We start from the raw sequence: 19,734 nt of genomic DNA, 5'->3' as shown, positions 1-19,734 counted from the left end.
GCAGCAGGGGCATGCAAGGGGGTAAAAGGCTGAAAGGATCAAGTGCCATTTTCATGGCATAAACACTGTTTGCAGTGGACCAGTGGAACATTCGGTACATTTCATTATGGAACATGCAAGTTTTTTCATGGAACATTGTGGGAGGATTAGTGCTTAATATTTGCAGAGTTTTCTATGGAACATAGAAATAGAAATATGGATACTTAAGGCTGCTGGCATGCTGGAATTAAATACGCTTTTTTCTACAGCGGGGAATATATTATGTTGCCTCGAAAGTCGTAGTTTTCTCTCAAATAAATTTATATTTCTTTTTCTTTCAGCCTGCATAACCAGAGAGAGAGAGAGAGAGCAAGAGACCCACTTGGAGCCACCTTGGGAGCCCACACTTACCCGCCAGTACGACTTGGAAGAGACAGGGATGCTGCTGTGTGCCCACCTCGTTCGAGGCCCAGCAGGACAGTGTGCCATAATCCTGTAAAAAATATATATACATTTATATTTATTATTTAAAATGCAGCTCTTGCTTAATTGCATGAAGGAATAAAGGAATTTCTGGTCTCCCCATGTACACATGGGATCGAAGAGAGGGGGAGAGAGCGGGAGACGGGGTTGTGTTTACCTGATCTGTGACTGGTGTGTACTTTAAAATACTGCGACTTCCATTCACGCTGAAACGTTCGCTGCCCACGTCCAGGGTTTCGCCCGAGTTGTTGAATTTCCAGCGAAATGTTCTGCAAAAGGAATATACATACATACATACATATAGTGTATTATATATATACATATATATTTTATTTATTTTATATATGAAGCGTAAGTTGCGTTGACATTTTGACAGCAGTGTGTGTGTGTGTGTGCGACAGGAAAGGAACGGATCGGAACAGAGCTGGACAGGACATGAGCAGAGGCAGCAGCAGAGGCAGCAGCAGAGGCAGCAGCAGAGGCAGCATCAGGTGAGGCAAAGCAGCAGCAGGAGGCGACCGGGCGACAGTCAGCAAGTGGAAACATGTTTGCAAAGTTTTACATTTTTAAAATAGCTCGTTAAAATATTAAAGGTTAAACACGGCGACAGATGGACCCAACCCAACCAAACCAAACCGAAGCGAAGCGAAGCGAACTCCTCACTCACTCACTGCGAAGTTATTGGTTGGGAGGGAAGCCTTTTAAAAGGTTAATTATCTCTGGCATATTCGGTTGGACGCTATCGGTGGGTCCACTTGGAGGGGCGTCACAGTGCAAAAATAACCGTAAATCAATAAAGCCCAAAAAGAAATCCATTTAAAAATACATTCCAGCAGAGTTAAATGAAATCAATAATGGACAGGAGGAGCAGCAGAGATCCCGCTGAGAGACACACACACGCGATGACAGTGACAGGCTATACGAGAGCATATATTTAAAGAGGGTCCACGCCTCGCCTCCTCTCGTCACGTTTTCTGGCCCATAACATAATTTGTTTGGTAGCTTTGGTTGGGTAGATTTTTATAGTTTTAATGGTTAATTTAATTTGATTTTAATTTAATATTAAATATCAGAATATGTAGATTATTAAAATATAATATAAATAATAAAAAAATAAAAGTAAATAATAATACTAAATAATAATACTATAATATAATAATAATTAATAATAAAAATTAATAATAATAATTAATAATAATAATAAATAATAACAATTAATAAATATTTCTCTTGTTGTTTTATACAGAAACAAATTCCCCAAAGGTTTCCCTAATTTTCCAGAGAGTTTTTCACACATTAAAGAGACCCCAAAAAAAAAGGAAAAATATTTTGATTAAATTTGAATACATTAATATGCAGAAAATAATAAATTTGTATACGCTGGGGCGGCTTGTCAGGCATTTAAATGCTGATAAATTAACTTGTCGCAGCCATCGCCCCATCCTATCATCCGCCGCAACGGGTAGGGGGTCGGAGTCTCCCCTGTGACCGCGTCAAAAAGTATGCAGCAGCTTTTTAATGTTCACGCCAGGATCCAGGATCCACTCAGCATCTACTACTACTCCTGTTTTCTGCTCACAGCCTCACAGCAGCCACAACAATTACACGAGGACCCAGCTGCTTTGGCCCCGGCCACGGCCACGGCCACGGCCTCTGTCTCTGTCTCGGTCCCGCATATTTTCCGCCGGCTAATGATTAATTATTTTAGCATAAAGCGTCAGCTCAAGACGCGCGCGCGAGCAAAAAAAGAGAAAAAATTGAAATTAAATACAAGACAAGACAGGGACAGGGACAGGCACAGGGACAGGCACTGGACAGGGCGTGCGAAAGAGCGAGACGCACGCAGACAGCTCGGACTAAGGCAGAGTGGCAGCTGGTCAGAGCGACAGGACAGGCCTCGTTGGCGGCGCTGCTACTGGCAGTGTTTGCCTCATTAAAAAAACATTAAAGTGGGCCACATTCCCGCTGACCAGCTAAATCCCCAGCATCAGCAGCAGTAGCAGCGGGAGTGGGACGGGAACGGGGAACGAGGAACGAGGAGCATCATCCGCCGGCAAAGCCAGTTGCACATTTAAAATGAATTAAAATAAACAATTTAAGGTCTGTGTAGAAAGCAGCAGCAACAGCAGCAACAGCAAAGAGTGGGGGAGAACACGAAAAGACAAGCAAAAATCTGACAAAGAATTTCTGGAGCAGCAGCAGCAGCAGCGCCAGGCAGCCACAGCAAGAAAATATTGTTAAATTTTCTCACATTTCCTCGCACAACAAAAATTACAATCATTTGTCAATTTTACCAAACACTTGAACCATTCAACAGGAAACAACAGGAAGCAATTGCCGCCTACAACACAGAATAAAATACAGGACTAAAGGAGCGGAAGCAGGAAGCAGCAGCAATGGGGGAGAAGTCTCTTTATGATTTGGATTGCTGGATTTGTGCACTTACCGCGGTGGTGGATCGGCCTGTATCTCGCATATTACTTCCACAGTCTCGTCCTTGGAGGCGCCAATTAATATCACACGGTCCGAGTGCTTGCATATCGGAGTGTCTAAAATGGGAATAAGAAAGGGGAAATTAAATAATGATAGCTACAATATGCAAGCCAAAAATCTGCCTGGGTTTAAGTTCTACTCTTTAAGGGATGCTGCGGATTGGGAAAGAAATCTCTCAACTTAAAACCTCTCGCTCTCTCTCTCTCTTTCTTAGCTGCAGAAGATATCTGCGATTGTCCTCTCTGCAAATATTTATCGTGGTTATCGTTTCCCCGTTTCCAGTCACCTGTTGGTGTTCCACCCCCCGCGAGGCCTATGCCTTTGAATAGCTAATGATGTGCCACGTAATCATGTCCTTCCCTTATCGGCTGTAGGCCATTAAAATCGTTGTGAAAATCGTTGAAAAATGAGAGCCAAAGTATTTGCTTTTCTACGCCCACACACACACACAAGAAGAAAAACGCACAAAAGTGATTTAGACAGAGGGGACAACAAAGCGCGACGACGCCTTCTCATCAGTCAGTCAGTCTGTCAGTCTGTCAATCCGCCAGTCCATAGGGACGGAGGGTCGGGCTAAAAGCCAACGGCAGCAGAGCTGTCGTGTGGAAGTGCCTCGTTCTTGTTCACGGCAAATTAATTAATGTGGCAACATGATTTAGTACTTCCAGGTAAATAAGGCGCTCCGTTCCGTTCCGTTCCGTTCCGTTCCGTTCCATAAATGTTAAAGGATTATTAGCTGACGGCACACGTGGCGTATGCGTAATTTGCTTTCGTCGTTCCTGCCTCTCTCTCTCTCTTCCGCCCGCTAAGCCGCTCTCTTGAAAGGCAACTTGAATTTCTGATGAATTGTTTATCTTCAAAAATTTACACAAAAAGCAAAAATGGGTGGGGAAATGCTCGGGTGGGGCGTGGGGGCGTGGGGGTGTGCGCGTAATTAATTAGCCAGAAAATAACGCCCAATCCTGACATCCTGCTGAGGGATGTGGCCTCTTTCGTATTATGTTTTTGTTTTGGTGGTAGGCGGTGGGCGGGGCGTGAGGGCGACTGATTACTTAGTCGCTTTGCTAATTAAGCAACACTCGAGTGGCCAGTGGCAGTGGCCAGTGGCAGTGGGGCAGGAACTGACCAAATAAGAAATGGAAAAAGTTCAATGACATTCACAAAGGGAATTCCCACGGGGATATATGTATGGATGAGAGCAACAAGTGGAAGGCGTCACAGGGATGGAATTCTGATTATTGTAAGCCAGGGAAACAAAAAGGGAAATTATATTTGGAGCTGCCTGTGTCTGATCCAAAGCTCAATCAGAAATCAGCTGCATAATTACAATTATTAATATCCAATAGGCAGAAGCTTGGCATGTGGCCCCAAAACCCACCAAATGAAGGCTGAAAAAAAAAGTGGCAGTGGCAGTGGCAGTGGCAGCCGCTTTGGCTTTGGCTGTGTCTGTGGCTGTGGCGCACACTTCATTTAATTTATGGCCCGCAGCAATGCGCCCTGTCGTGGAGTACAGTGGAGTGCATGTGTGGCGTACTTGAGTTGGAGCAGCAATTTGTATGGCTCAAAATGGCAACAGAGCCACGAGAGGAGCACAGGCGGAGGCAGCGGCAGCGGCAGCGGCAGAGTGTGTGTGTGGGGGGTGTGTGGATACATGTGTATCGCTCAGCAGCAGATACGAGCAGGAAGCACACCAACCAGTCAGAGCTGCAGTTGCTGTAGCTGTAGCTTAGCTAAGCCACTGCATACGCCCTGCCCTGGCCCACAGCTCATTACGAGTGCGATCATCATCAGCATCATCCACATTCTCATCAGTCGAGGCGTCTGTCAAATTGCTTAAATTCAAGCACACAGCTGGCAGTGCAGGGCGCTCCTTGCTAGTAAGGATCCTTCCTCCTCCTCCCTTGCAGCAACATTTCGCGGGCTGTTAAATTGAAGCATAATTCCGCTTGTATCCCTCACTGCTGCAGCTGCTGCTGTTGCAGCTGCAGCTAGAGTCCTGTATCTGTAGCTGGGAGCTGGAGTCCTGGATGAAATATGGCCAAAGTACAGCGCATGTGGCAAGCATATGAAAAGTGAAGCAAACGCGAGTAGCGAATGGTGAGGCGAGCAGCCATAGGGCAGAAGGCAAAATGTTGTATTTATGCAAAAAAAAAAAAAAATAAAAAGAAGCGGAATGAAAAATATTTTCATAGCCTTGACTTGCAACTGCGTCAAGTCACTGGCAACAGTGCTCGTGCCCCCTGCCCCTACCAGTTCTCCAGTTTGAGTTGTAAAATGAAAACGAACGGAGCGCAACAGCAAAAAGAAATAAGAATGGAATGGCTATGGCTATGGCTATGGCTAAGGGTCCCTCGAAGCTGCAGATACACTCCCAGATATATATTCTAAACATGTGGCAGATATATCTGCTTGATATTGGTTTAGGTTCAGTTATCTTTTGGGCCAATTATATGCCCAGGGATTTTTATTTTTCGTATAGAATTTCTCTCTGCATTTTCTACTTCAAGTCTTAGTCTTAGTCTTTATACCCTCTTTGCAGTGTATAATAAAAGCACAAAATGCTAAAGAAAAAAAAAAGAAAAGTATGGAAAATTGCAATACATCAAATGAGTCGTGGAGTGGACAGGGCCAAGCAGGGGTTAGCATGGTGCTAGGGAGGAAGAGAGGCCGGGCGGAGTGACAACTGCGACGTCTGCAGCGCCTGACTTTATGATAAGAAAACAGACGAGCGCAGAGTGTAGACGCAACAACAGAGAGAGAGAGAGAAAGAGAGCGAGAGTGGGGAGGAAACACACACACAGTGGGTAGAGAGAGAGAGAGAGAGGGACAGGGAGGGCAGAGACATTTGCCCAGATAGATGATGCATTCAAACAAAGTGCCGCTTGGCAAATTTATGCTTGAAATCGCTGATGCATCACAGCAGCAGCGTAGAGCAGCGTCCTACAGAGGCAGAGTTTCTGTTTAAACAGCAGCTCGCTTTCTCCCCCTCTGCTAGGACTCGGCTAGGACTCTGCTTGGACTCTGCTTGGACTCTGCTTAGGCTCTGCTTGGACTCTGCTTGGACCATGCTTGGACTCTGCTTGGACTCAGCTTGGACTCTGCTTGGACTCTGCTTGGACTCTGCTTAGCCTCTGCTTAGGCTCTACTTGGACTCTGCTTGGACTTTGCTAGTACTCTACTGGACTGGAAACAGTTAAGCGTTTGGGGGCTAGCTAATACTCACATTTCACACGCAACGGCAGCTGATTGCTGACCGTTTCGCCCTCATCGTTGATGGCACTGCACGCATAATTGCCAGCATAATGCTTTGTGATCTTCTGCAGGACCAAACTCTGATTGGAGCGTATGACACGAGCGGATGTATTGTGCTCCAGATGAATGCCCTGAGAGATAAAAGAAAAGAAGGATTAATTACAGAAATATAGTTAATAATATTAGACATTTAGCTGGGTACTTAAAGGGAGATATGTTGTGCCTCACGCCATCCAAAACTCCCCTCTAGCATGCTACAGTAATTAGCTTATCGAATTCTAAACTGTAAGTGCTCTAACTTATTGTAATTCTATTATATTTCCCATATATTGCACATCTTTGCCGTCTTAGTTAAATCTAAATAAATATCTTTCCACGCAGATAACTCCACAATTAATTAATCTGTAACTAGAACTTATGCTGCGCACTCAACCCGCATCTCACATCAAACAAAATAAAGAAGAATAATACAGTAATCTATTCGACGAGAATCACTCAAGTTCAAATTTCAATTTGCCAAAATCCGTTAAGCGCTTCCGAAAGGCAAAAATTCCCACACAAAATGGCAGTGCAGGGCAGGAGCCAGGATCCAGAAGCAGATGGGGCATGGGTATGTTGGGATCTGAGTGATTGCCAAGCGATTGCGGGACTGCAGTTGAGCGACGGCAAAATCAATGCCACAAATCCCAAAACTATTTCCACCCAAAATGGAACCACGGACGGAACCCACTCCCACTCCTACTCCCACTCACATGCAGTTCACTCTTTTCAGTGCGACGAGTCCCAGACCCAGTCCCACAAAGCACACACATGACCCTGCCCCCAGTGGATCTGGCGTGAATTGAAATGAGCAAATGCAGCAGCAGCAGTAGCAGCAGCTACCGATGAGACGGCGGCTCAATGCATCATGAAATCGACGGTGGCGACTCCCCGAGCGGCCGCCGCCTCATACGCCGCATACGCAACTTGCCATGTTATTGACACTTAAACAGAAAATGAATGGAAGAAGCCAGCAGAGCAGACAGCCGGGGCCGGGGCCGGGGCCAACCAGAACGAGAAACGAGTACCAGGGACCAGGCAGCAGGCAGCAGTCAGCAGGCACAAGAGCCTGGGTTGACTTTGGATTGGTTCGCAGCTTCCCAGCTGCTGGTTTTGGTGGCCCGTACTTGTCGAGGGGGAGGCGAGGCTGAGAGTTGATTCAACCTACATTATGCAACCACAGCAGTTTCCGCCATTGAGGATTCGATTGTACGTGACACTCGAAGTAAACATCGTCGCCTTCCTTGATATCATCCGGCGTCAATGTGGAGCCCAGGCGTAGTGTGACCAAAGGTGGATCTGCAAAGAGAGGCACGCAGAGAGAGAGAGAGAGAGAGACAAAAGAGATGAATTAACTTTTAATTGACAATTTCTTGGCCAAAGGAAATCAATGTGGTAAATGCGTATAAACTTAAAAGCTCTTTAAATTATCTCTGCAACTTTTAAAATAGATTTCCAATTGCCATAACTAGCTGATTATTTGCTAGTGTTGGAAGCGTACTCCTATTGGTTTATAATTATTCAACACTGATTGGGGCATTTTTAAGGTTATTATTTTCTTTGGTAACTTTTAAAATAGATTTCCAATTGCCATTGCCATAATTATCTGATTATTTTCTATTATTATTATTTTGCTAGTGTTGGAAACGTATTCCTAATAGTTTAACATTATTCAACACTGATTGGGGTATTTTTTAGGCTATTATTTTCTTTGGTAACTTTTAAAATAGATTTCCAATTGCAATTGGCGCCATAAATGTCTAATATTTATCTACTTGTTGTGGCAAATAGTCTTAGAAGAATATTGGTAAAACATTATCCAACACTAATTGGGGTAATTTTTAGGCTATTATTTTCTTTGGTAACTTTTAAAAGAGATTTTTAATTGCATTTGCACCATAAATATCTCAACTTTAATCATTTTTATTATTTATTTATTATTATTATTATTTCCTTTATTTATTATTTATTTTCACCCCTAATTACATCTAGACTCTTTTGTTAGTGTTGGAAGCTTACCCCTTTTGGTTTAACATTGTTCAACACTAATGTGGTATTTTTTAGGCTATTATTTTCTCTGCTAAATGTCTAATATTTATCTATTTTTTGTGGAAAATAGACTTAGAAGAATATTCCTACTGGTAAAACATTATCCAACACCAATTTAAGTATTTTTTAGATTATTATTTCCTTATAGTGTTGAAAATTAAAGGCATGGCGTAGCAAATATTCTTCAAAATTCATTCGCTCTGCGGCGTATTTATTTTCACCCCCAATTACTTGCCGAATAAATCTTGCAACTTGACAAGTGTCTTGTCAGCGCTCATCAAAATAGAGCCAGTGCCAGCGACTGTCACGAGGCATGGGGCTGATTTAATAGTTTTTGCAAATATGAGCGATTTGGAGCAATAACAGGGACAAAGTGCAACATCAGCCAAGAGTTATGGCGACGAGGCCATCCTCCATCGCTGTCGCATCGCTGAGGTCCTCAAGACTGAAGCTGAGGCTGAGGCTGGGGCTGCTGCTTCAGCTTCGGCTTCGACCGCTGTTTGCCAACATGTGTTGCCGCTTAAGTCGTTTGAATTTGCTTAACGAGCCACAAACTTTGCGACAAACAGAAAGCAACAGCAGAAAGGATCCAGAGACCCGTAGACCGGAGACCAGAAACCAGAACCCCAGACCCAGAGACCCCAGCCGAGAGCCAAAGGCACGGAAACAGGACCGTGGATAGGAACCGGGGACGTTGTCGGGGCGGCGCACGTGCCAACCTTAATATTGTTGAGTTATTGGCGGCCAAAAACCAAACGCCGACAGTCAAGAGTTAGGCAACAACGCAAGCCAAAAAGTTCCCCTTCCTTCGCAGCGCCTCCCACCCTCCACACAGCTGCCAAACTTTAGAATGGCCCGGAAAACTTTTGCGCTCGCCTTTGGTCCTCCTTCAAACCGTCTTCTTCTTCTGCTTCTTGGTCCTCCTGTTCTGTCGTCTTTGCCGTCGGTCGGGCGTCGGGCGTCGGCGTCTGCCAATCAGGCAAAGTGCCCGAAGGGCTACGCCACGGAAAAACTCTTTTTCGCTGGGAAAAGTCGCGTCGCGTATTTCCGCACACATGTTGCCGGCCATTTTTGTGATTATCATTTACCGTTACGGCTGCCATTGCCATTGTAGCGGCGGCGGCTCCCCACCCCACGCGGCTGCCATGCCACTTGGATCGATGGCTGCTCACAATTTATGTGCAACAGAACGCAAGTTGCGCTGCCCCCGCGGGCCAAATATTGAACAGTGGCTGGCTGCTCTTTAAATGCGGCATATCTTCATAAATTAATTTATGCAGCATTTTAATAAATAATTTATTCCTTTGTCTGTGAACTCTGAACTCTGGATATATGTATAATTAATTCGTTGAAGTTTTGCCAATTAATTCTGACCAAAAACTTAAATTATTTACGCCTCAACTCAAAGCAAACGGCACAATTTCCCATGAGCAGTGCTGAAAACCTTTTTCAACACTTACTGGCACACTTTGGGCATTTTTCCCAGCACTAATTTTGGTAATTTTTAGTACATTTTGAGCACACTTATTTAATGAAAATTAAACTTAGCAAGCTGTGAAATTGCTCAAAGTTTAGGCCGCACAAAAAGCCAATTGGAGCCTCAGTCAGGGTCTGATTTTCGCCCGAGTCGGAGCTAAAAAATATAACTACGGAATATTTTATGAAAAGCAACAAAAAAAAAAACACAAAGCGCCACAAAAATTTCACAATTTTTGGTTAATTTGTAATTTGTTTTTTTTTGTGAGTGTTCGTTGCCGTGCCGTGCCGTGCCGTACAGCGCGCGTACAGTTCCGAGTTGTAAAGCAAAGTAAAGTAAATCTGGTTTATAATTTTTGTAGGGAAGCGGTGAGAAATGTCACCTAAAGTCATGGTGCCCAATGAGCGAAAGCGAGAGCGAAAACGACGCGCAAAAAAGGCGCAGCCAGCGGCGCCGATCAGTAGGCGCGACTTTCTGCGCATGGCCGAGGAGGATGCGTGCTCCATGTACGGGGGTCCCGGCGACCCGCCGCCTCCGGTGCCGGAAAGACCAGCAGCCCTGAGTGCCGAAATGCGTGCGTTCAATGTTGAGGCACAATTGAAGCCGAAAGTCGCGACGGCCGAGCAGACCGCCCAGGAGATGCAACCGAAATCGTTGCCAGATGATTTTGTAGCGTCAGAGAGGGTAGTTCCAGCAGTGCCGATTGTGGAACCACTCAAGGAACCACCAAAGGAACCACCTAAGGAACCAATCGCGGCACCAATCGTGGCACCAATCGTGGCACCAATCGCGGCACCAATCGTGGCACCAATCGCGGCACCAATCGCGGCACCAATCGTGGCACCAATGGCGGCACCAATCGAGCAAACATTCGTCGAATTTGCGGAGCAATTCATCAAAGACGGCGCCCAATTCATGTCACCAATGCAGCAGCCAGTAGCGGATATTTTCGACTCACTGTGGGCGGAGTTCGATGAGCCAGCCACCAACTGGGGACTGCCGGCTGTGGACGCGAATCTCGTGCCGCCCACTGCACTGCTGCAGCCGCCCCAAGGTGAGCTGCCGCCCGCTGCACAATATCATCCAACACAATGCGACACACTGCCAGCCAACAACAAGCAATCATTACACGACCTACTCGACTCTCTGTGTGTTGGCAGTCCGATGCAGCAGCAGCAGCCGCCGCCGATAGCCGCCCCGAGTTTTAATCAGAGCTGGGACTATATGTCTGCATGTGCCTCCGATTCGGGCCTAGCCCCGCCGATAACACAGGCATTCAATCAGCCCATGCAAACGCAATCGAATTCATTCGCTGCATCAGCTGGTCAGAGCTGGAACTCCGCTGATAACTTTTGCGGCGTTCAAGCGCAGACATTCAATCCGCCAGCAGGCTATCAGAGCTGGGACTCGAGCAATCATTTTCAGCGTCAAAACTCCATGCGGCCGCCTGTTCAACGGGAAACAGCCTACCAAAGCTGGAACTCTGGCTTTGAAATTGATACCCAGCGACCACCAGTTGCTCCACAAACTCACCACAGCTGGCAGACAGTCACACAAAATCCTGCGCACAATGGGCAACAATTTGAAAGTCCTTGGAACAGTCAGAGCTGCCAGTCGGGCTTCAATAGTCAACTGGGCACTGTGCCACAGCTGCAGCAAGTGCCCCGCGCTGCGCAGCATCCTTTGCCCTTTCGGAGCTGGCAAAATCAACAGAATAATGGGCAATCATCAAACCCTGCAGCACACAATTCATATGCCCATCAGAGCTGGGACACTGGACTGGAAAATCAGCATACAAATGGCTTACCCCCGCGATACAGTCGCTCGGCACTGGCGGCTGTGAGCCGTGTGCAAGATGCGGTAAAGATCAGAGCTACGTATAAGCCTTCTGAGAACTGGAGCGCTTGGGTGGAAGAGCAGCTTGGGGAGCAGCCTTCCGTTGAACAGCCAGCACAGCCGGCAGTCAATGCTGCACCCGTTCAAAAATCCTCTCCGAGCAAACAGCAGCTGGCAAAACCTTGTCCGAGCTCCGACTCGGGCCTCGTAAAACCACCGAAAACTCGCGTGAGACCAGCAGACAACAACAATCCGATTCCGATTCCGATTCAAATGACAAAGTCTGTGTGCAAAAACCAAGTTAATACTGTGACAGCGGCGCCTACTAAGCCAATGAAAGCAGCCGCACAGCCCGTAACTGTGCCAAAGCCTGCTCCGAGCGTGAACTCTGCTCCCCAGAAACCAAGCGAACATGGCAAAACTCTACAGCCACACATCAAGCCGCCTGTGACCCGGGTGAGACCAGCAGACAATGCGCCGACGAAGCCAAAAGCAAGTCACAACACGGCAGACAGCTGCATGAGTACACCAAAAGTTAACCAGAACCAGTTAACCGGCAAGGCATTAGCTCAAAGTCAACTTAAAACTGATAGTGCTGCACCAAAGCCCATAACACGCGTGAGACCCGCAGACAATTCGATGCCAGTGGCAAAATCTGTGGCCAAAAATCAGATTCCCAATGTGCCAGCGCCCATTTTGGCCAAGAAACCAGCTGGACAGGCCAAAGCTATGCCAAATCCTTGCCCAAACTTGACCGCTGCCAGCCAAAAACAGACTCAAGAAGCGAAGACACTGCCTGAAGCCGTGAAGCCGGCTGTGATCCCTGGAGACACCACTCAAAGCTGCGACTCTGCCCTCAAAATTGAGCTTGAGAATGGAGCAATAATCTCAATGCCACAGGTACAGGCCCCTCAAGCAGCCCCACCGGCAGCCAATCCAAGAACGATCCAACAGCAGCAGGCCGCTCAGCAGCTGGCCACGACGGGCGGCAAGGTCGTGCAGCGTAATCCTGGCGCGGCACAGGGCTTCAGCGGACCGATGATGACCTACATAAAGGACGACCATGGCGCGGACATACCCGTCTCGTTTATGACGGGACCCGATGGCTTGATCACACAGGTGACAAGGCTGCCGCCGAATGCGGTGGCTGGTCGAGCGGCAGCCAATCGATTCAGCGGCGGACTGCCGCAGCTGGAGCCCATCACGGGCAAGGAAATGCAGCAGATCCTGCAGACACCCAACTCGTATACGACGCTCCATGGCCCCGTCAACGGGCCCGGCGGCGGCATCGGCATCGGCTCTCGCGCCGCTCTGGGGCCCGATCAGGCCGTCGAGGACGAGGAGGTGGACTACGAGGAGATTGGCGTGGCGGAGACCTTTGCCGAGTACTGGCCCACCAAGCTCAAGCAGGGCATGGCCCATCCGGATGCCGTCGTCGAGACGGCCACCCTGTCGTCGGTGGAGCTGCCGGACATCACCTACGACCTGTCGCTGCCCGCACACTTTCAGGTGTCGGGCTGCCTGAGTGCCCTGCAGCTGGAGGCGGTCATCTATGCGTGCCAGGCGCACGAGCGCATTCTGCCGAGCGGCGAGCGTGCCGGCTTCCTGCTGGGCGATGGCGCCGGCGTTGGCAAGGGCCGGGCCATCGCCGGCACCATCTACAACAACTATCTGAAGGGTCGCAAGCGTGCGCTGTGGATCTCCGTGTCGAATGACCTCAAGTTCGATGCGGAGCGGGATCTGCAGGATATCGGGGCCAAGATCAAGGTGGTGGCCCTGAACAAGCTCAAGTACTGCCGCATCGATTCCGAGGAGAATGGCCGTTTCCGGAAGGGCGTCATCTTCTGCACGTACACGGCCCTGATTGGCGAATCGCTGACGGCCGCCTCCAAGTACCAGACGCGTCTCCGGCAGCTCGTCCACTGGCTGGGCCACAATTTCGAGGGCGTCATCGTGTTCGATGAGTGCCACAAGGCCAAGAATCTGACGATGGGCAATGCGGGCAAGTCGACCAAGACGGGCGCCACCGTGCTGGAGCTGCAGAAGCAGCTGCCGATGGCTCGGGTCGTTTACGCGTCGGCGACGGGCGCCAGCGAGCCCCGGAATATGGCCTACATGACACGGCTGGGACTGTGGGGGCCGGGCACCGCACACGAGGAGCTGGTGGACTTTGTGTATGCGGTGGAGAGGCGCGGCATTGGGGCCATGGAGCTGGTGGCAATGGACATGAAGCTCCGGGGCACCTACATTGCCCGCCAGCTGAGCTTCCAGGATGTGAGCTTTCGCATCCAGGAGGTGAAAATGCAGCCCTCCTACACGAAGGTGTACGACCAGGCCGCCGAACTGTGGGCGGACATCGGCAAGAAGTTCACCAAGGCCTGCCAGCTGATGCACGTGGACAGTCGCCTGCAGAAGATCATCACGTGCCAGTTCTGGTGCGCCCATCAGCGCTTCTTCCGCAACCTGTGCATCGCCTCCAAGGTCAACACGGTCGTCAAGATGACCCGCCATGCGATGCGGCACGGCAAGTCTGTCGTCATTGGCCTGCAGTCGACGGGCGAGTCGCGCACGCTCGAGCATCTGGAGCGGCATAGCGGCCGGCTGACGGCCTTTGTGTCCACCTCCAAGATGATACTGCAGTCGTTTGTGGAGAAACACTTTCCGGCGCCGCGGCGCGAGGCCTTCATCGAGCTGCTCAGCACGGGCGAGTTTGTGCCCGAGACGCGCAACCAGCCGCCGCGTGCCAAGAAGCCGCGGCCCTCGCATATCGACTGGATGGACGATGTGGATGTTGGCTCCGATGACAGCGACATGGACAGCCTGCCAGAGGGCTGGCCCGCGCTGCCCGAGGAGGGGTCGCTGAAGGGCCAAGGCCGCAAGCGACGTGGCCGGCCACCAAAGACGGACAGGGGTAAGCTTTAAGTCTCTTCCGCGGCTGTATCTGCTTTATCTCTCATCTGTCCCTCTCTAGTGGAACGGTTGACCATGCAGGATCGCATCCTGCAGCACTTGTACGAGAATATGCTGGCCGCCCGGCAGTCACCGGGCACCGAGCGCGATCCGAGCGTGCCCCAGCCGCCGAAAATCACCGAAGACGATGTCACACGCTGCATCCTCATCAAGGAGAAGCTGCTGGAGCGCGTGGAGGAGCTGGGCCGCCAGCTGCCGCCCAATACGCTGGACAAGCTGATCGCCAAGCTGGGCGGCACCAGCAAAGTGGCCGAGATGACGGGCCGACGGGGCCGTGTCGTCTGCCTGGGCCGCAATGCCTATCGCTACGAGTCGCGCGTCGAGGCGGACACGTGCATGGATCTGGTCAACTACCGCGAGAAGCAGCGCTTCATGGAGGGCGAGAAGTACGTGGCCATCATCTCGGAGGCCGCCTCCAGTGGCATCTCGCTGCAGAGCGACAAGCGGGTGCTGAACCAGCGACGGCGCCTGCACATCACCCTGGAGCTGCCGTGGAGCGCCGATCGGGCCATACAGCAGTTCGGACGCACCCATCGCTCCAATCAGATCAACTCGCCCGAGTATGTGTTCGTCATCACGAATCTGGCGGGGGAGCGACGCTTCGCGTCGACAGTGGCCAAGCGGCTGGAGAGCCTGGGCGCCCTCACACAGGGCGATCGACGGGCCACCGATGCCCGGGATCTATCGCAGTTCAACATCGACAACAGCATTGGCCGCAACACGCTGGAGCATGTGATGCAGCAGATGGCCGGCGAGCGGATGCTGACAGTGAAGCACATTCCGGACGACTACGGGGGCAACTTCCATGAGGACTGTGCCACGGCGCTGGCCGGCGTGGGGCTGCTCAGCATGCGGCAGGAGAACAACCGCAAGATGTTCACCGTCGAGAAGGACAGCAACAACATCACAAAGTTCCTCAATCGCATACTCGGCTGCCGCGTGGAGGTGCAGAACGCCATCTTCAAGTTCTTTCTGGGCAACATGTACGCGCTGATCGCCCAAATGAAGCGCACGGGTCGCTTCGATCTGGGCATACTCGATCTGGACGCCCATGGGGCGTATGTGACGTCCGTGAAGCTCATGCGATTCACGAGGCAACACACCACGGGCACAGCGGCCACAGAGCTGCACACGGTGATGGTGGAGCGTGGCATGGCCTTCGAGCAGGCGCTGGCCAAGTAGGCACCACAAGTCCTTAAGTCACACCTGGAACCTGCAAAAACTGATTCTCTCTTTGCAGATACCGCCGGGAGGCCAAGGACTCGCACGAGGGTTTCTACATCCTGAAGCAGAAGCGACGCAACAAAAACATCGCCGTGCTGTGCCTCAATGGGCAATGCAACGACCCGGTGCCCGGATCCACAGCACGCAAAGAGTCCTCCTCCTCCTGCTCCTCCTCCTCCTCCTCCTGCAGCAGTGCAGAGACTGCCGTCCATCTGCAGCTGTACCGGCCCAATACCGGACCCCAGGTGAAGACCGAGCAGCTGAACAACATTTCGCTGCGCTATGTGAAGGTGCCGCCGGAGGAGGCGCAACCCTACTGGCAGCACCAGTACGATGTCTGCCTGAACAAGTGCTCGCATGTGTTCTGGAGCCGGCCCTGCCCCAATGCCAACAGCTGCGAGGTGGGGCTGCGCGTGCGCAGCTACCACGTGCTCTCGGGCCTGATGCTGCCCATTTGGGGTCGCATCGAGAAGATCATTGAGCGGAATGGCCGCAAGATACAGATCATACGCGTCAAGACGGATGTCAACAAGAAGATTGTGGGCACCGTGGTGCCGGCGAGTGTCTACAACGAGCTGGTCGAGGATTTGTCAGCGGATTCAAAAGTTTCGAGCACCTAGAAAATGGGGAAGGGGCCGGTGCCATGACGGTCGCCATAGATCTCTGTTATTGTATGCCACTTTGGCTTTGATATTTTTGCAGTGAAATAAAGCACACCATTCACCAGGCAGTCTCTGGGGCAGTCTCTGCCACAAGGTTCCTCTCGCCAGACTTCCCTTTGTGCACACACTTAGCCACCCTTCGAATGGAGCAGCGTAGCAGTGCAGTCCCCTTCCAGCATTGTCTATTGTCTATTGGCCATTCTGTGGGCTGCTGTTGGCCCCACTCTAAAAATATCAACTCAAGTTGTGGCATTCAGTGGTGCGGGAATAAATATATCGGGCTAGCTTTCGCTTTTTGGAAATGCCAGGCACGCGCAGCAACAGCAACAGCAGCCATAAACAACGGCAACAAAGGACACTTTACAGGCTGCGAGCGTGTGTGTGCCTGTGTGTGTGTGTGTCTGGGTCCTGGCGCTCCCTAAGAATGTGTCATATATATGGCGGAGGGTCTCGTACACTCGTGGGCATGGGAATCTCTACAGCGTCTGTGATTGCATTGCATGTTTTTTGTCTTGTTTCCATTTGCCAGGAGACCAACCAAGAAGAGCGAAGGTCCCCCCATGCACGACACTCCTTGTGCCTCGTTCGCTGGGTAACATTATAAATTTTAAAACGCACACCCACACAGCAGATATAAACAACATTATACAATGGCAGCTGTGGGGGGAGGGGACTAGCAGAAGCAGTAGGAATCGTAGCAGAAATGAGGGCCAAGAGTAGGAGTCAGAGTAGCAATGAGCAGCAAGGCATGTGTGGGGGAGTCACAGTGGAAAATGAGGGGACAGCAAGAGCAGCTTCTACTGCAGAAATAGGAGTGCGATTACAAGTACGCAATATCCTACACAAACATATATGTATGTACATATGGAGCATGTAGCATAAAGTATTTGGCCAAATGGCCTTGGCAAATGTCGTGCCTAAGGAGCCAGAACGAAGCGGAACAGAACGGAACAGAACGTTGTTGTTGTTATTTTTGGTGGCATAATAACTCACGCGTGATGCAGATATCACATGTTGCAGCACCAGCCAGCCATTCGTTTATTCGTTTCAATTAAAGTCAACTGCAGAAAATAAACCCCATATGACATTTTTGGGGTAGCAACAACGAATGGCCTCCCAGAAATGATGGCCAACATTTTTTGGGGGGAATGTAAAGATTATACAATCTAAATGGATATATCAGACGAGAGAGAGAGAGGAATAAATCAGTGAGCAGCTATTGTTGATTATTCTTAACTACAAGCCAAAGATGATCGATCTATCAGTTATATTTGGTGGGTGGAAAAGCTAATGGGGAAGCTGTATATTGATGCGCATATGCCTAAAGTCCAAAGGTTTATATTTCCGACGTGCATTTTTGCATACAAAAAAGGTAGAAATTTGTTGCAATAATTATAGAAGTTTATAGACCAGCAGGTACTCGCATTTCATGGTAGTTTCGGCAATAAATAAACGAATTTTGGTCACATTTATCGAGCTTTAAAAGGTCATTGTCATTTCTAATGGAAACTTAGGTCTAAAAACTTTTCCATTTATAGAAAAAACCTTTCTTGAATGATACATTTTAAAATAAAATAATTACAAAATATTTTTAAACATTTCCCCCCCTTTTAAGTATTTCTCTCCCCTTTATTTCAAGGTGTCGTAGATTTGTTTCCCATATCTTCTGCTCCCAACCCCCCATAGCTACTCGCTGAATTTCGGCTCTACACGACCTGCCACGCGATTAAATTATAAAATATGTTCGTTTTCTTGGAAATTGTACCCAAAACGCCAACAACCCCACCCATCCCATTCTGCCAGTCAAGTCAAGTGTCTGCCAGGACAGGCCTCAACATACTCGTAGTCATACATACATATACATATGTATATGTACATACTTATATGGGAATTTGTTGTTGCTGTGGTACGGTACTACGTGCCGATCATAAAGTTTATTTGCCCCGAGACGCCAGCAGCAGGAGCAGCAGCAGCGAGGCAATCGCCTTAACGGCAGCGCCGCAACGAAAAAAAAACAACAAACAAATAAAAACTAATATTCTAAAATATAAAATATGAGGCCAGAAAGTATGTGTGTGGCGCATAAACAAATATATATAATCATAACACGTTATATATAGGTATACAGACACACACATACGAGTGTGTACATATATATATATATATTCTCTTTAGCGCAAAACAGTAATTTCTGCTTAAGGAGTAGGCGTGGCCCGACTCTGCTCTGTGATTGAAGCACCGAAAATATACACCAAAAATTTCATATTTTTAACAAACGAAAAGTAAAGAAATGCCAACCGGAAACACCCCGGCGTATACGTAACGCATTCGTACATCGTACGCTGCGATATCTTTCGCTCTCTCTCTGCCCTTCCTTTGAGGGTAGGTAGGTAGGTAGGTAGGTAGTACTTTACGATGTCCGCAGTGTGCCTGCCCCAAGCCCAGCGATTTTCCGGTAATATTTTTGGGCTTGGGCTTGGGCTTGGGTTCCCACGGTGTGGCTTAAGCCTCTCTCTCTGGTAGATGTAATTATCGAGAGATTTCCTTTAATTTTTACTGCGCAGCGTGTAGCCCCCCCCTCCTGAACTGACGCAGCTCCTCTTTTGGGCCAGTTATTTTTTATTTGGATATTTATTTTTATTGGTGCCGCAGCAGCAGCAAAAGTCCTTCATTTAATTTAAGCGACTGCCATACATTTTGTTAGCCCACATATTTCATTTGTGCTGTCCCTCAACGCTCTCATTCAACCACCCACCCCACCAGCACGTGTGTTCTTGTGGGGCTGGGACGGCCCTTTGGCAAATTATTCACAATTTGTCATTTGTCTTTGATTTATTTGCATTTTAAAGGCTTTCAACGGCAAACGCTGGCAATGGGCGACATCGCCGACGTAATAAATTTTAGCCTGGTCGTGGTCCTGGCGGTCCTGTCTACCTTTTTGGTAGCTGTCGGCAATGCCTTCGTTTTCGTATTCTCTTTACCCAGAAGAGTTTTCCTTGGGCCCCTGCCCCTGTCCCTGCCCCTGCCGCCACCTTCCTTCCTCCTTTTCCTTATTCTTCTTTAGAGTCTTAAACACAATTTGTAATACTTACAAACGACATTCAATTTCCACATGGTCTCCAAATACAGGCCATTCACATTCGGATTTTCCGCACGGCATGTTATCGATTTGCCATCATCGTCTGTGGTCGGCACAAAGCTCAGCTCTGAGCGTGTCGAGTTCTTTGATATGTCGTCCTGTTCAGACAAAAAAAAAAAACAGAACACAGA

General features: G+C 49.0%; 2 protein-coding genes across 3 annotated transcripts in view; one reads left to right on the top strand and one right to left on the bottom strand.

The window, feature by feature from the left end:
* Positions 1–19,734, bottom strand: part of LOC111074210 (neural cell adhesion molecule 1) — an 85,198-nt gene that overhangs the window by 10,957 nt on the left and 54,507 nt on the right. The window contains 6 exon segments of the mRNA XM_041592333.1: positions 391–472; positions 620–731; positions 2,909–3,011; positions 6,179–6,338; positions 7,415–7,545; positions 19,557–19,701. Coding sequence (XP_041448267.1) covers positions 391–472; positions 620–731; positions 2,909–3,011; positions 6,179–6,338; positions 7,415–7,545; positions 19,557–19,701 — 733 coding nt within the window.
* Positions 10,048–16,558, top strand: LOC111074209 (protein strawberry notch homolog 1). Of its 2 annotated transcripts, XM_041592332.1 has the most exons (4): positions 10,048–10,506; positions 10,543–14,519; positions 14,580–15,756; positions 15,819–16,558. In XM_041592332.1, the coding sequence occupies exons 1-4, from the start codon at positions 10,148–10,150 to the stop codon at positions 16,420–16,422; spliced, it is 6,117 nt and encodes a 2,038-aa protein (XP_041448266.1). In that variant the 5' UTR covers positions 10,048–10,147; the 3' UTR covers positions 16,423–16,558. The 2 variants fall into 2 exon arrangements, with proteins under 2 accessions (XP_041448266.1, XP_022222620.2); XM_022366928.2 differs by having other exon boundaries at positions 10,048–14,519.

Source organism: Drosophila obscura, unplaced genomic scaffold, assembly GCF_018151105.1.
Source record: "Drosophila obscura isolate BZ-5 IFL unplaced genomic scaffold, ASM1815110v1 contig_179, whole genome shotgun sequence".
Lineage (NCBI taxonomy): Eukaryota > Metazoa > Arthropoda > Insecta > Diptera > Drosophilidae > Drosophila > Drosophila obscura.
Note: the sequence above shows the minus strand (reverse complement) of the source record. Positions and strands in the feature narration are given on the sequence as shown.

Coding starts and splice junctions, on each gene's coding strand:
- LOC111074209 (XM_022366928.2), top strand. CDS start 10,148: ATGTCACCTAAAGTCATGGTGCCCAATGAGCGAAAGCGAGAGCGAAAA. Junction 14,520..14,579: donor GCCACCAAAGACGGACAGGG/GTAAGCTTTAAG, acceptor GTCCCTCTCTAG/TGGAACGGTTGACCATGCAG. Junction 15,757..15,818: donor TTCGAGCAGGCGCTGGCCAA/GTAGGCACCACA, acceptor CTCTCTTTGCAG/ATACCGCCGGGAGGCCAAGG.